Source organism: Dendrobates tinctorius, unplaced genomic scaffold (assembly GCF_039654945.1).
Source record: "Dendrobates tinctorius isolate UK_male_01 unplaced genomic scaffold, ASM3965494v1 ptg000256l, whole genome shotgun sequence".
Classification (NCBI taxonomy): domain Eukaryota; kingdom Metazoa; phylum Chordata; class Amphibia; order Anura; family Dendrobatidae; genus Dendrobates; species Dendrobates tinctorius.
In genome coordinates this window covers 2,502,618-2,519,472 of record NW_027361923.1, presented here as the reverse complement: position 1 = coordinate 2,519,472, position 16,855 = coordinate 2,502,618, and the positions used below count along the sequence as shown (strand labels likewise).

The 16,855-nt window shown below is 42.2% G+C and overlaps 1 protein-coding gene across 2 annotated transcripts in view; it reads right to left on the bottom strand.

Moving 5' to 3' along the window:
* Positions 1 to 16,855, bottom strand: part of DYNC2H1 (dynein cytoplasmic 2 heavy chain 1) — a 537,791-nt gene that overhangs the window by 75,826 nt on the left and 445,110 nt on the right. For both annotated transcript variants that reach the window (XM_073558365.1, XM_073558366.1), the window contains exon 85: positions 7,622 to 7,711. In XM_073558365.1, the coding sequence (XP_073414466.1) occupies positions 7,622 to 7,711 (90 nt within the window). The remainder of the gene's footprint in view (positions 1 to 7,621; positions 7,712 to 16,855) is intronic.

The following is a 16,855-nucleotide window of genomic DNA, read 5'->3' as shown; positions in this document are numbered from 1 at the left end:
TTGACAAAAAAAAAAAAAACAGAGTACAAAATAAAAAAAATATCAAAATTAAAAAAAAAAACACCCCTCTTTTCCAGGTAAAAAAGTAAGAAAAATTGAAAAACAAAATGGCCAATGACACATTTCAAGCTTCAATCCTTCCAAGTCACGTATAAGGATGGGCTGCAGCGTGAAGAAACACCGCTTGATACATGTGTCTCAACTGTAAGGCTAAGGGCACACGTTGCGGATTCACTAGCGGATTTTGCCGTGCGGATCCGCAGGTAAAACCGCAAGTAAAGTGACCTGCGGTTTTCCTGCGGATTGGCCAGCGGTTTTCCCCTGCGGTTTGACACCTGGACAATGGAATAGGTGTCAAACCGCAGCGGAATCTGCAGAAAGAACTGACATGTCAATTCTTTCTGCGGATTTAAAACCGCAGCTTTTCCGCAGTGAAAAAACCGCAGCGTGTGCACTGCGGATTGTAAATCCCATAGACTTACATGGTATTGTACACTGTCTGCGGAACTAATATGGATCCGCAGCAGAATCCATGGCGTGTGCACATACCCTAAGAGAAGCATCTGGAACAACCATAACTGATTTACTCACTCAACCGCGGAGCAAGGCTGCAGCAAGACAAAAAGAAACGTCTTAGGCTGAATGAGTGCAAAGGGTTATTTTTCACCTGACACTCTCCTCCTCTCTGCTCATTTCTAATGATGTTCTGAGTCAGCCTGACAGCTTTACAGCAGGGCACAGAGAAGGACTGTAGCAAGGAGGACTGTGTTCAGTCAGCGGTAGAAGTTTTTCTTTTCCAGTCACATCACTGCTCCATGATTGAGAGTAGAGCAGGTACAGTCATGGCCAAAAGTATTGACACCCCTGCAATTCTGTCAGATAATACTCAGTTTCTTCCTGAAAATGATTGCAAACACAAATTCCTTGGTATTATTATCTTCATTTAATTTGTCTTAAATGAAAAAACACAAAAAGAATTGTCCTAAAGCCAAATTGGAGATAATTCCACACCAAACATAACAAAGAGGGTGGACAAAAGTATTGGCACTGTTTGAAAAATCATGTGATGCTTCTCTAATTTGTGTAATTAACAGCACCTGTAACTTACCTGTGGCACCTAACAGGTGTTGGCAATAACTAAATCACACTTGCAGCCAGTTGACATGGATTAAAGTTGACTCAACCTCTGTCCTGTGTCCTTGTGTGCACCACATTGAGCATGGAGAAAAGAAAGAAGACCAAAGAACTGTCTGAGGACTTGAGAAACCAAATTGTGAGGAAGCATGAGCAATCTCAAGGCTACAAGTCCATCTCCAAAGACCTGAATGTTCCTGTGTCTACCGTGCGCAGTGTCATCAAGAAGTTTAAAGCCCATGGCACTGTGGCTAACCTCCCTAGATGTGGACGGAAAAGAAAAATTGACAAGAGATTTCAATGCAAGATTGTGCGGATGTTGGATAAAGAACCTCGACTAACATCCAAACAAGTTCAAGCTGCCCTGCAGTCCGAGGGTACAACAGTGTCAACCCGTACTATCCGTCGGCGTCTGAATGAAAAGGGACTGTATGGTAGGAGACCCAGGAAGACTCCACTTCTTACCCCGAGACATAAAAAAGCCAGGCTGGAGTTTGCCAAAACTTACCTGAAAAAGCCTAAAACATTTTGGAAGAATGTTCTCTGGTCAGATGAGACAAAAGTAGAGCTTTTAGGGCAAAAGCATCAACATAGAGTTTACAGGAGAAAAAAAGAGGCATTCAAAGAAAAGAACACGGTCCCTACAGTCAAACATGGCGGAGGTTCCCTGATGTTTTGGGGTTGCTTTGCTGCCTCTGTCACTGGACTGCTTGACCGTGTGCATGGCATTATGAAGTCTGAAGACTACCAACAAATTTTGCAGCATAATGTAGGGCCCAGTGTGAGAAAGCTAGGTCTCCCTCAGAGGTAATGGGTCTTCCAGCAGGACAATGACCCAAAACACACTTCAAAAAGCACTAGAAAATGGTTTGAGAGAAAGCACTGGAGACTTCTAAGGTGGCCAGCAATGAGTCCAGACCTGAATCCCATAGAACACCTGTGGAGAGATCTAAAAATGGCAGTTTGGAGAAGGCACCCTTCAAATATCAGGGACCTGGAGTAGTTTGCCAAAGAAGAATGGTCTAAAATTCCAGCAGAGCATTGTAAGAAACTCATTGATGGTTACCGGAAGCGGTTGGTCGCAGTTATTTTGGCTAAAGGTTGTGCAACCAAGTATTAGGCTGAGGGTGCCAATACTTTTGTCCGGCCCATTTTTGGAGTTTTGTGTGAAATGATCAATGTTTTGCTTTTTGCTTCATTCTCTTTTGTGTTTTTTCATTTAAGACAAATTAAATGAAGATAATAATACCAAAGAATTTGTGTTTGCAATCATTTTCAGGAAGAAACTGAATATTATCTGACAGAATTGCAGGGGTGTCAATACTTTTGGCCATGACTGTATGCTTTATCACAATGCTGCTCCTCACCCTAATAGATGACACTGATGTCTCGAGCAGTGTTTCTTCAGGCTTCAACCCATCCTAACACTTGACTAGAATGGGTTGCAGCTTGAAACATGTGAGGGCGACCATTTTCATCGGTGGAGAGAGTGAAGTGGCCACCGAATGGCTGCATGGATCCCTGGAAGAGCCATTACAAACACCACTGGAATGTCAAAGAGAAGAAAAATTGGAAGAAAAAGAAAAATCAAAATGTCAGGATTACATCTTTACAAAAACGTTGAATCTACCCTAAAATCGTATTAGTAAAAATGTCAGCACAGGGCGCAAAAACTAAGCCATCATCCAGCCCAAAATCCTAAACATTTAAAAATTAATAGGTCTCAGAAATTGGTGACAAAAGTAAAGGTTTTAATTATTTACGGTATTTTTACAAATGTCTGGATTTTTTTTATACCACTTAAATAAAAACCTATATATGTTTGGTATCTACCTACTTGTACTGATCCGGAGACTCATATTGCCAGGCCATTTTTAACTTACATGGAACATGGTCAATAAAACGCCCCCCCAAAACAATTGTGGAACTGAACTTTTATAAATTTTTTTTTTACAATTTCAACACACTTTTCAGTACATTACGTCATAAAATTAATGGAGTCATTCAAAAGTACAAATCGTCTGGCAAAAAAACAAGCCCTCATACGATTATGGGGATGGAAAAACAAATTCAAGTTATGGCTCCAGGAAGAAGGGAAGGAGAAAACCAAAAGTGGATGCTTCAGGAAGGAGTTAAGGATGTATGGGGCCCTCCAAACCAAGACAAGAGCAGCCCATAAAAATACACCTAGGTACTAAACTAAAAGTTGATGTAAAGTGAGTTCTCCAATTCTCCCAGTTATCATACGGTCTGGAATCACCGCTCACAATGTGGGGAATTAGAAAAGTTACACTGGAAAGAAAACCATACAACAAACACACAAATAACCCTTCTTTCCGCTATGGTACTACTAATGCACACAGCGCACCGAACCTCGCAGCTTATGCTCCTACAAAAATGACTACTCACATAATGGATTATTGTATCAAACAAAACAATTAACCATCTGGTCAGATAAGTGTGCTCTCTCCCCACTGCCTGGCACTGAGGAACGAGGAGCATTTTCATAATGGCAGAACAACGTGCAATTTTCTGCAAAAAGCTCAAATGCAGGAAAGATGAGGCTCTTTTGAGAGCGGAGCACATTCCCATCGCACAAGTCTATATGCTCCATATTCACTGCTCATAGTCACTCTGAGAGGACAATAAACCTAATAGCCATTCACTCGTCGTTGGGATCGGATGTGACCGCACTTACTCTTTCTTCAATTTCATTAAGAGATCTACTTTTTCATGAAGCATAATAACACGAAATGTGCAACAGCCTTTGGAAGGGCACACACAACCACATATAGCATAGACATCTCCCGACAGAATATCAGGGTCTTCGTTAAAAGAAAAAGCTGTGCAAAGGATAAAAATGGATGTATCCATACTTGATCATCATGAAAAGAGACTGTCCGCTCAATAGTTATCTTTTCCTGTGAGCTGCCAAATAAAGGTAGCATAGTTACCTCTGCATTCTGCTCAGATGGTCTCTACTGTGCTAGAAGGGTGACATCACCAACCACTACGACCACTGCAGCCACTGATTGGCTGCAAGATCAGGAGGTCTAACCCAGCAACCAATCGGCAGCGACAGCAGTCAGTGACATCACTGCTCCTGATTAGGCAGAGACCATCATGTGGCATTCAGGGGTGAGCATGCTGTTGTTTTTATTGTTTTAATCCCAAGGCTGCTCATAGGCAAATGTAACTGTTGAGCAGAGAACCCAAGTACTCCCTCTGTATTTTGAATGTGTGTACGTTTCTTGAAAACGTTTTAAAAATTAACAAAACAGTGCAGTAGTAAATTCAAACCAGTGCATATATATCGTTAAAGAGAAACCCAGAGTCAAATTAATAATTGTATCATGCCTCTATCCACAAAACCTTAAAGGGAATGTCACTGATGAACTCTATTTTTCTCTTACCTACCAGCAGCGAACACTAGAGGTGGTAAAACAGTATCCAGTAAACTGGTAAACTTCCCTAATTGGTGACTACAGGCAAAATGTCCAGGTACCCCAAGCTGGGCAGAGATTATTACAGGTTATTCAGAATCATTTCAGACTAATTATATATATACACTCACTGGCCACTTTATTAGGTACACCTGTCCAACTGTGTGTTAAGACTTAATTTCTAATCAGCCAATCACATGGCGTCAACTCAGTGCATTTAGGCATGTAGACATGGTCAAGACAATCTCCTGCAGTTCAAACCGAGCATCAGTATGGGGAAGAAAGGTGATTTGAGTGCCTTTGAACGTGGCATGATTGTTGGTGCCAGAAGGGCTGGTCTGAGTATTTCAGAAGCTGCTGCTCTACTGGGATTTTCACGCACAACCATCTCTAGGGTTTACAGAGAATGGTCCGAAAAAGAAAAAAAATCCAGTGAGCGGCAGTTCTGTGGCCGGAAATGCCTTGTTGATGCCAGAGGTCAGAGGAGAATGGGCATACTGGTTCGAGCTGATAGAAAGGCAACAGTGACTCAAATTGCCACCCGTTACAACCAAGGTAGGCAGAAGAGCATCTCTGAACGCACAGTGCGTCGAACTTTGAGGCAGATGGGCTACAGCAGCAGAAGACCACACTGGGTACCACTCCTCTCAGCTAAGAACAGGCATCTGATGGCTACTTTCAGCAGGATAATGCGCCATGTCATAAAGCTCGATTCATCTCAGATTGGTTTCTTGAACATGACAATGAGTTCACTGTACTCAAATGGCCTCCTCAGTCACCAGATCTCAATCCAATAGAGCATCTTTGGGATGTGGTGGAACAGGAGATTCGCATCAGGGATGTGCAGCCGACAAATCTGCGCCAACTGTGTGATGCCATCATGTCAATATGGTCCAAAATCTCTGAGGAATGCTTCCAGCACCTTGTTGAATCTCTGCCACGAAGAATTGAGGCAGTTCTGAAGGCAAAAGGGGGTCCAACCCGTTACTAGCATGGTGTACCTAATAAAGTGGCCAGTGAGTGTATATATATATATATATATATATATATATATATATATATATATATATATATCATAAAATGAAACCACTGAGATGCAATTGAAGTGGAGACTTTCTGGTTTAATTACAGGGGGTGAACAAAAATATCCTTTTAAACGATTAGGAATTGCAACCATTTTTCTACAAAGCCTCCTCATTTCAGGGGCTCAAAAGTAATTGGACAAATTAACATTACCAAAAAATGTTCATTTTTTAATACTTGGTATAGAATCCTTTGCAGGCAATGACGGCCTGAAGTCTGGAAGCCATGGACGTCAACATACAGTGGGTTTCCTCCTTTGTGATGCTTTGCCGGCCTTTACTGCAGCTGTCTTCAGTTGTTGCTTGTTTGTGGGTCTTTCTGCATTAAGATTTGTCTTATGCATGTCAAATGCTGCTCGATGGGGTTGAGAACTGGTGGTTGACTCGGCCATTGCAGAATATTTCACTTCTTTGCCTTACACTCCTAGGCTGCTTTCGCAGTATGTTTTGGGTCATTGTCCACCTGTACTGTGAAGCCCTGTCCAATCAACCTTGCTGCATTGAGTTGAGTCTGAGCAGAGTATAGCCCTGAACACTTCAGAATTCATCCGTCTACTTTTGTCTTCAGTCACATAATCAATAAACACCAGTTACCCAGCATTATTGGAAGTCATGCGTGCCCGCGTCATCATACTGCCTCCACCATGTGTTACAGAGGATGTGGTGTGACTTGGATCATGAGCTGTTCCAAGCCTTCTCCATACTTTCTTCTTCACATCATTCTGGCACAGGTCGATCTTAGTTTTGTCTGTCCAAAGAATGCTTTTCCAGAACTGGGCTGGCTTCTTTGAATTTTTTTTGGCAAAGCCTAATCTGGCCTTTCTATTTTTAAGGCAGAATTATGATTTGCACCTTATGGTGAACCCTCTGTATTTGCTTTCATGAAGTCTTCCACTTACGGTAGACTTAGAGACTGAATCACCTTCTTTCTGTAGCGTGTTCCTCACTTGGATGGATGTTGTAAAAGGGTTTTTCTTCATTATAGAAAAGATTCTATCTAATGATGATCTTGCATGTTGTGGGTTCACAGCAACAGCTTCCAAATGCACATACCACACCTCTAATCAGCCCCAGACCATTAACTGATGATGGATTAATGAATGAATAGCCCATGAATCCCCATTAAAGATTTTTTTTACATAATTGTTCATTTACTTTTGGTCCTTTTAAAAGGAGGAAGTTACATGTTAAAGAGCTGTAATTTTTAAACCCTTATTGCAATTAGGATTTGACTATCCTCAAATTAAAGCTGAGAGGTTGCATTTTAAGCTCATATTGATCATATAACTATATTGTGAATGTTTTGGTGAAGAGCTAAATTGCCAAGATTTGCGTCACTGTCCAAATATTTGTGGACCTACTGTATTTTGTGGACTAGAAGACAGTTCGGACTGTAAGACGCACCCCAAATTTTGAGGAAAATAGGAAAAGATTTTTAATATAACGAGGGTCTTTCTTATAGTCAGAATTTATGGTAGCAGCAGCAGAAGTGGGGAGATGTTACAGGCCCTGTGTGGGCTAGAAGAAGGGGTGTCAGCTGAGTCGAGATCCCAATTTGCGAATGCGGCACGTCCGGCGGCCATTTTCCTGAAGCCCATCGCTGGGAAATCAATGTGTAGAGTAGAGAGGAGACTCTGCCCCTTCCTCACCACCGACATCCCTCCTTCCAGTCCAGGGCCTGCAGCATTGCACCACTTCTTCTGCCGCCGGCTTCCTGCAGAAGGGATCCCTGTGACTCTACTCCACCACCGCCGCCCTCCACCCCTACCCAGTAAGCTAAATTTGGATTATAAAAACGCACCTCCATTCTCCTCCCAAGTTTGGGGGAAAAAAAGTGCGTCTTATAATCCAAAAACTACAATAACTATATACTGTGCTCAATGAGATTGGTTCCCTTTAAACTGAAGGACTCCAGTGCATTTACACAAAAAGTGCAATGTATATCCTCATGACCTCTATTACCTGTATTGCCACCGCCCTGGATACGAGTCCTCGGAGGTACTGGAGCGGGTCTTCTGGACCTTCCCATTTGCTTTGCCAGGCAAGAGGACACTGTGAAAATTAATGAGAAGACATCAGTAGACCCTTAAAAGGGAAGGCAGTAATTTGAGAGTAGAATGTTAGATTGATAGTCTCTACCATGAAATCTACATAAAGGTCAATAATTCAAGGGCTGTTCAAAGGAAAGACCCTGGTACAGAAGACTGTGCAGCTGTATGCACAGAGGAGCTGGACATACACTGTATATAGATATTCCTCTTGAACCATCATGTACATGCACACTCGGCTAGTAAGCCGCAACCAGTCACCTCTGATGGCAACTTATCTCTCCTGAAAATAGAAGGATTGGACATGTTAAACGCCAACAGCCTAATCCTTCTCTCCCCTGACATCTGCCAACTGCATACACTATAGATGGTTGGATGAACCTTCTGAAATCATGGAACTCTAGTATGACATGTGTCCTGGGTCTACCAGACACAGTAAAAACAACACAGAAAAAAAACAGCCATACTTACCAATAACTATTCACATTATTAATGCCCGGCAGGATGCAGCAGACCCTTATGATAAAGTGTGGCAGGGCATCAGTAATGTGACCAGGTACTGGTAAGGACGGCTGCTTTTTCTGCCTGTGATGATTTGCATTTTTGTCTTTGCCTGTGAACGACTTTTAATTTTAGTGTAGGGACTCGCAAGACAACGAGGACCCTTGACACGGGTTGAGAGCATCCGTGTTTTGTCCAAAATATCAATCGATACCTCTTGCATTTTTTTCTCCATCTTTGCAAGATGCAGCCAGGCTCTGTAGATTTAGTGGGGGAAAGTGGGGTGTCGATAGTACCGGGCAACCTACCTGGATTAACAGTACGGGTGTAATGGAAAAGCTGTAAGCCGGACACTTTGCACTACACGTATCTGTGTGACTGGCGCCCTATCCACCCCCTCCATGGATGGTCGTTGTGTGAGTGGTCGGTCATCAGTATTTTGCACCTGTGCTGCCCTTGCCTTTTCATGGGGGTCTGCTGATTCCTGCTGTGCATTAGTATTGTGGCCTGATGTTGGTAAAATATGGCTGCCTTCTTTCTGGGATATCTATATACAACGTGTTCCAAATTATTCTGCAAATTTGAATAAAGAGTCATAAAGACGTAATTTTTTGTCTGTCAAATAAACTCATGGATGCAAAATACAAGATACAATTGTGGGTGCACTCAGCTGTGCATGATAGCAACATCAGTGATATGGCCAGGTGCCGCTGCAGTGGAATAATGACAATAGGAAAAGAAAAAGCACCACTGCAAAAAAAGCGCACACTGCACCAATTAAAGTGACCACTGAAAGAAGTCATTTTCATTGATACAAAAGAGTTATACACAATAAAAACATGATAAAATCACAAAACTATGGCATCTAAAATGCATATCAATACAAAAATGTCATACGTATAATGTGAGCATATAATGTGAGCATATAATCCAGCGACACTACAGCAGTATCCCTCCCTATTGCCAGGCTCATGAGGACTAAATAACCCTAAACAAAGCCCAGCCCATAATAAAGCAACCACAGACAAAAATCCATGTTATATAGTTTTCATGCTAGGACCCTAATAAGCCCAGATAGCAAGGAGAAGGGGAAAGAGAAGTTAACTCCACATGTCAGTGGTGCCCGGACACATAGTAAGGCAAAACAATATCTAAAACTGCCACCATGACAATCAATAGTCGCAATGGAAATAAAGATACACGGATGCCATACCCAGGACCATTACCCCACGCGTGTCGCCGTAACCTGTACGGCTTCATCAGGGGAAGTGACACAAAGTGATCCAGGAAACCTTAAATATCTTGCAGAAGTCAGTCAGGGCGTTACCACCCTCTGTGAACATCCCCTCTATGAGTCAGCATGGGCAGAAAGTGTATGAACCGGTGTCCCGGTCATGTGAACAGGGCCCATAGCATCCGCGCATGCGCAGTATAAGCGCCCAGTGAATACACGCTGGCAGTCTCACCGCAGCGCGCATGTATTATAGAGGCCCATAAGGGCCAAGAATCCCAGCTTCACCGCGCATGCGTCCAGTGGAACGCAGGCTAGCATGTTTGAGGCGCATCAGACCTACGCGCATGAAGCCACCACCAGCGTGAGTTACTGCTAGTACATAAATAAATGCGCGCGCCGCTCCCGGGAACGCTGAAACACACACAGACCGGACATACATAGGCACCATATAATACAATACACATGGGGATGGATAGGAACACAGGGCACAACAAATATACAAACTTCACCCTGCTATGTGATAATGTCATAACCAATGATCAAGACGCTCATTAAAAAAGAGCCCTCAATAAGTGAAAATATATCACAAGGTATATCGCAGCAAAAGAAAGGCCAAAAATACTGCAAATGCCAAAAGGCTATTCACATTAAGACACTCCGAACAAAAAGAAGGGGAAAGAGAAAAAAAAAGGGGGAGAGGTGGATAAAGGAAAAGGAAAGGCGCTCAAAAATTAGGGCTATGTGAACAAGGTCATACTATTTGTGTATAGACAGAGGGCATATACTCATGGATGGTCTTGTGTCTCGGGGTCTTTGGATCATTGAAATCGATCTCAATCACCTGTGACAATTGATTTGCCAGATGAACCCAATTAAATGAAAATTACATAAGAATGACGTTACACATTATTAAGAAGCCACAGGTTTCAAACAATATGGGAAAGAAAAGGATCTCTCTGTGGCCGAATGTAGTCAAAAAGTGCAATGTTTGGAGAAAGTATGAAAACATTAGATATTTCATGAAAACTGAAGCATGATCATAATACTGTGAAGAGACTTGTGGCTGATACACAGCACATACGTGTTCGTGCAGATAAATCAAATGGTAAAACTGGAGAGACAAAAAGCGCAAATATTGTCTTATCTGATAACCTATTATAGGTACGCTTTCCTGTATTCAATGCTCAAAGATATGCAAAGGTTATTTTAGCAGCTGCTGTCTTAATCCAACAAATATTTTTGGCATAAACCTTCCTCTTTATGCTTTTATCTGCACGAAAAGAGGAATATGGTGGCACACAAAGGTGAAGAATGAATGTGGTTTATTTCCAACGCGCTTCAAGGATTTCAAACCTTGACATCAGGACCAAACCACAATGATCATTGTGGTTTGGTCCCGATGAAGAGGTTTGAAAACCTTGAAACGCACTGACAAAATAAACCGCATTCATGCTTCACCTTCGCGTGCCACCATATTTCTCATTTTGTGCAGATAAAGGCATAATGAGGAAGGTTTCTGCCAGAAAAAAAAATAACTGGATTAAGAGAACAGCTGCTAAAATAACCATTACAAAGCAGCAAACAGATATTTGAAGCTGCAGTTGCGCCTGTTTCTACATAGAGCAGAGAAGGATTCAGCTAGTCAGTTTTTTAATCGTATGATGTCATAGACCTAATGGAAAAAAGAAAAACTGGCTTGGCAGAAAGGCAAAATGAGCCATTGTAAGTACAGAGTGCTGTATAATATGATCATTGCAATATATTAAGAGAATAATAACTTTAATGAGAGAAGGGCTTCTTTAAATGATTTTAATGAATGGACAGAACTTGGATCCTCTTTTTCCATCATCTCACAAATAGCAAAAAGTCCTGAAAATCATTTTGCACTTGGCAGAACTATGTGAGAGTGAAGGGCTTGTATACGATACAATATATTGGGCCAATAAAAGTCATTGAGATATTTACGGCCTTATTCTTGTTCTTTTACTAGGTTGGCAACAGAAGACGGCATATTATATCATTCCAGCTCAGGAGTCTCTCGTTCGCAAACATTTATATTTATTACAAAGAGGCAAATGTATATAGACCAATAAGATCTGTATGGCTCTTGTAAGCCAGTAATAGGGCTATGAACTATGTTTTGTATTTAGATAAGATGCAGTTGCAGTAAGATATGATAAATGCGTGAACAGCGCAATACATTACATAGAAACCTCTCCAGGTAGTAAGAACTGAACGTAGAAACTCCACTCGAAATCAAGGCATCGCATGATGCATTAAAGGGTTGTTCTCAAAACTGTTCCTCAGGAGTGCACCCCTCCCCTGCCTAGCAGCTTCCTGATTGCTGGGGGACGGTGTGCTCCTGATCGCTGACAGCTGTGACCCGCTGTCTCGAGGAGCTGCTGGTCTGAACTATGCACTCTCCCAAGCGGCAGGCAGAAGTAGCTTTTCCTATACAGCATGAAAAACGTGCAGAGACACTGATGCTGGCTGGATCCACAATTCCAGCCACCTTCAGAGCAACACCTGCAAGCGCTGTGCTCCTTGCCTAGAAGAACGAACTCCTCTGTAGTGTGGCTGGTAAATTTCAAAGTTGTTATTCAGGCTATCCCTTTAAAGGGGTTGTCCGGCCTTGGGCTACAAGTCTGCAGTCACTCTTGTAAATCCTCACATCATGTGCACTGTGTGCTGTGAGGATTCGCCATCACCGGGAGTGGCGGGCGCGTGACCCCAAGTATGTGACTTGCATACATGCTGTCACGTGCCGACTAGATGGGAGCTACCTCACTCAATGCAAGTGTACTGAGCGAGACCGGACACAGTCTAGTCGGAATGTGGCCGGAAATATGCAAATCACACACTTACCGTCACATGACCGCCGATTCCCAGAGCGGGCACCGGAGAATCCTCACAGCACGCAGTGCTCGCGATGGGACTGCAGACTTTGTGTTAATTTCAGAGTGGTCCTTTTCCTTGTGATTTGATATCCGGCTCTACAGTTCAAATTCTGCACACTGGGCTCTTTGCATAACGAGGGTCTCAATCAGACTTTGGTGACACACTTTCTCTACTTTAAGGCTATAAATCACTTTTTATATGAAAATACTTTGAGCTAAAAAAAAAAGGTTACATAAAGTGTCAGGCAGCAATCTTTCTATCATGCATTTTCAGACCTCCTGCTCCTAGTTTGTAACCTTTCTCATGCAATTATGTCAATCCCAATAACATGCTGGATGTAAGGTGTGTGCATTCGGGGGATAGAGACCACTGCCTAGAATAGTTCTTATCGCCACAACTTCATCACTCTACTGATTTCTACTTCTACAGAGTCAGGCTATCCAGGATATCTTCTCTGTTGCTCTGACAGAGACAGTCTGAAGAGTGTGTGATTTCAGCTCCCCCTGCATTATCTGCCTTGTGTTCTATACTCTCTTCGATACACAGCCTATGTGAGTCACTACCTCCACCCGAAACTGCTATGCTTTCCTTGTTAACTGCAGTCTGTGTGATCTGCCCTCCCTGAGGACTTGGATACTTTCCTCCTCCCACACTCTGATCATATTGCACAATCTCTCTTCTACCACAAAAAAAGCAATGAGGGAAGCAGAAAGAGATGACACATTCAGGAGCAAAGATCAATTAGATCTATGTCAAAAGATATTAGCATAGCCAGCTACACAAAAGACCATCACAGAGTCTACAGCAGCAAAATTGTAGAAATTTTTTAAGAAATACTAATTAGATAATTGCTTAATTTTTCATATAGGAAGAACATAACCATAAGTGCCTACTGACTTAGAGGCGTCCGTAAGCTTTAAGTCAATTGAGACAATCTGTGCTAATCATACAGGCACAGAGCTTTATGTATATGGCTCTATTATTCCTATGCTCTTTCCACTGACGCGGTACAAACTTGTCAAGGTGACCGCTAACAGGCTGGAAGAAAAACAATCAAGTGTCAGAATATATATGCACATTGTGCAAGATTAAGCTGAACGTACTGTAGATCCACGAAAGGCGTCACAGAGGGAGAAAAAGTAACAGAGAAAGAGAAGAAAGAGGGAGTTAGAGGAATAGACAAAGCGGGGAAACGAGAGATAAAAAGAGAGGAGAGAGCGTACGTAAAAGAGGAGGAAAAAGGGGAGGGTGAGAATTTTGGATGGTCAGATGATGGAAAGTTAGTGAGAAGAAAGATGGTAGAAAAAAAATGTTGGTAGAGGGAGCAATGGGACAAAGGATAAGAGAGGAGGAAAAAATGAAGAGAAAAGGGCAAAAAATGTTATCAGAGTTTACAAGTGATGAGCAGGAGTGCCAAAGGTTATTGCTCACAGTTTATTTTATTTTGAAATCTATGGCTTTACATACTAGGACATAAAACATGTCTGGTCCTTAGAAGATCTTCTAGATACAACCTTAGATAAACAACAACACACAAGAAACTATACCGTGTCATTTTATTTAAATGAAGCAAGGCCAAAATTCAAAAACATTGTGTGAAAAATGGAGTACGCAGTCACTGCTTCAGTAGGAATTTAGAGAATAAGTAGAACCCGGTAGTTGCCAATGAAATGTCATTAATGTTCATCAACAAGGGCGGCCCCCTATATAAAAGCAGAAGTGTTGACAATTTACTGGTGTGGATTATTCAGGCAAGTGTTAACTCAATGCCAAGGAGGACAGAAATCAGCAATGATCTTAGAGAAGCAATTGTTGCAGCCCATCAATCTAGGAAGCATTATACGACAATTTCCGAACAATATGGTGTCCATCAATCTAGTTAGAAAAATTAGTTACAAGTGGAAAACATTCAAGACAGTTGACAAACTTCCCAGGAGCAGAAGTTTAAGCCAATTCGCCCCTAGTTGTGATTGGGCAATGCTTGGACAAATTGTAGAACACCCAAGAGCTCAAGCTCAGTCTACAAAGGTCGCAGAATGCTAAATGTTCAACATTATGATCATCCAATTAGAAACAGAATGAACAATTATGGCATGTTTGAAAGGGTTGCCAAGAGATAGCCTCTTCTTTCTAAAAAGAACATGGAGAAAAAGTTTGCAAACTTGCATCAGAACAAACCACAAAATTCTCCAGAACGACGTCCTTTGGATTGATGAAACCAAAGTGGAGCTGTTTGACCATAATGCTCAGCTTAAAGTTTGCCAAAAAACAAACAGAACACATCAGCAAAGATATCTCATCCCAACTATAAACTATGGTGGCGTAGGGCTGCTAATTTTGGCTTGATTTGCAGGTACCGAACCTGGGCAAGTCGCTGTCATTGAAATGCTCTGTATATCAAAGTATTTTACAGTCAAATTTGTCCATTTATACAAAAGTTGAAGCTCAGCCAAAACTGGGTGATGCAACAGGACAATAAACCCAAGCACACCAACAAATCAACATCAGAATGTCTAAAAAAAAAGAAAAGAATCAAGGTGTAGTAATGGCCAAGTCAACGTTCAGACCTTAGGCAAAAAAAAAAAATTGAAATGCTGTGAAAGGGGTTAGACACCTTTGAGGTGCAATATTTTTTCCTACTTTAATACATACAATTAAGGCTAAAAATCATTTTTGTAATTGGGTTTCACTGAAAAATTTGCACCGTTTATCTTCTATAGCCGCTATATTGCTGAACTATAGAAGGAAAGCGGTGCAAAACGTTTAATGAAACCTCAATTACAAAACTGATTGATTTTTAGCCCTAATTGTGTGAATTTAAATAAGTAAAAAAAATGGACAAACCTATTACGACAGCTGAGCATGAACGGATGACCACAAACCCCCATTAACTTATGAAAGCCGGAGAAGGGTGTAAATTCCTCCAGAATTATGGCAGTGACTAGAGTTGAGCGACTTTGGTCGGATCGGGTTTCATGAAATAAAATTTGAGTCGGATGAAACTGGTCCCACGAGGGCAAAAAAAAGTCGGAGTTTCTTCCGAAACCCGACCCCAATGCAAGTCAATGGGGATTAAAAGTCGGCATTGAGTGACCAATGATTACGGTCCCTCATTACTGCTGCTGTGGGTGGTCCTACAAGCTATACTGTACTTATATATTCACACCCTACTTCTCCATACATGTCAATTAAATAATTCAGTGTCATTTGTCATGTGTTGTTGTTCATCGTAGGTTGTATTTAACACATTTTAAGACGTTTGAAGGACCCCAATTTTTTTTCCTATTATTTCCAGATACGTCAACCCATCAAGTCTAAAAAGGGTGTACTTATTTATACCTAAACCTTCATATTATATTCCTTATTAAGCTGCAGACAGAAATCCATTACCCATCTGTCACATCTCCCTTATTGTGGCCAGTGCAGGACATCACTGACGACACCGGAGTCGCCACTGACATGCAGCAGGTCTTTCTCTCCCGGGTGAGCTCCTCTCCTGATCCTTCCCTCCGCACTACATCGGCAATGAGCTGTGACAACCCCTCGGTCACAATGTCACACTTCTCAACTCCTTCTCTGATGAATTACAAAGCAAACACAGATGTACAGTTTGGCAGCTGTCAACGCAATTCTACAGTTTTCAGGAAAAAAAAAAGATGAGATCATTATCAGGAAGATTGGAAATAGGAGACAACAGCCGATGTCACCCTACAGGCAGTGGAGGGACCCATCCAAATGCCCCGGCAGATCCATCAACAACTGGAGCAATGACCAGAGCTCACCAAATATGATGAAACCCAGGCTGTGTCCGCATTGTGTGCACCGCTGTATATCAGCCCGGCAGTCTTACCAGCTCGAACCCACCAAGATTAACACTGCACTTTCCCATCTACCTTGGGACAATTTCACAGGAAAAAAACAATATATTGTTTTGGAAGTGTAAAAACTCCAAAAGGAAAGCACAAACGCTGATGAAAACCACATTAATGGTGACAAGGTCTGCATGACACCAATTACCCAAGTGCTAACCCGCAGTTAGTTTCTGTTCTGTCCAGATGTCACCGTATCCCAGAGTTCCAAGCGGAGGAAGTTCACCGACCGCCATATTGGGACACCCAAGTGATGGGTATGTCAATAAGGAAACTGCTGCTGGTACCAACCTACTGCGCGGTAACACCAGCGGAATACCGTCGTACCACACTCTCACACACACACACACACACACTCACTCACACAGCCTCTTGCACGGTACTACCAGCGGAACACCGTTGCAAGCAGAGTGAATCATTCGGCTGATCCCGGCGGCAGATGCGCGATGTGTCTACAGGCAGAGGAAGCCGGTCACATTAAAGGGGTTTTCCCACGAATGAAAGTTCATTTTAAAATTGTCTGTGTCTGACCGTGTACGGAGCATACCACATCTCCTGGGCAGGGGAGGAAGCAAAAGACAATACTGACATTACAGCAGGAGATCACAGAGGATTCATATTATGAATTAAAATATTTCACTGACTG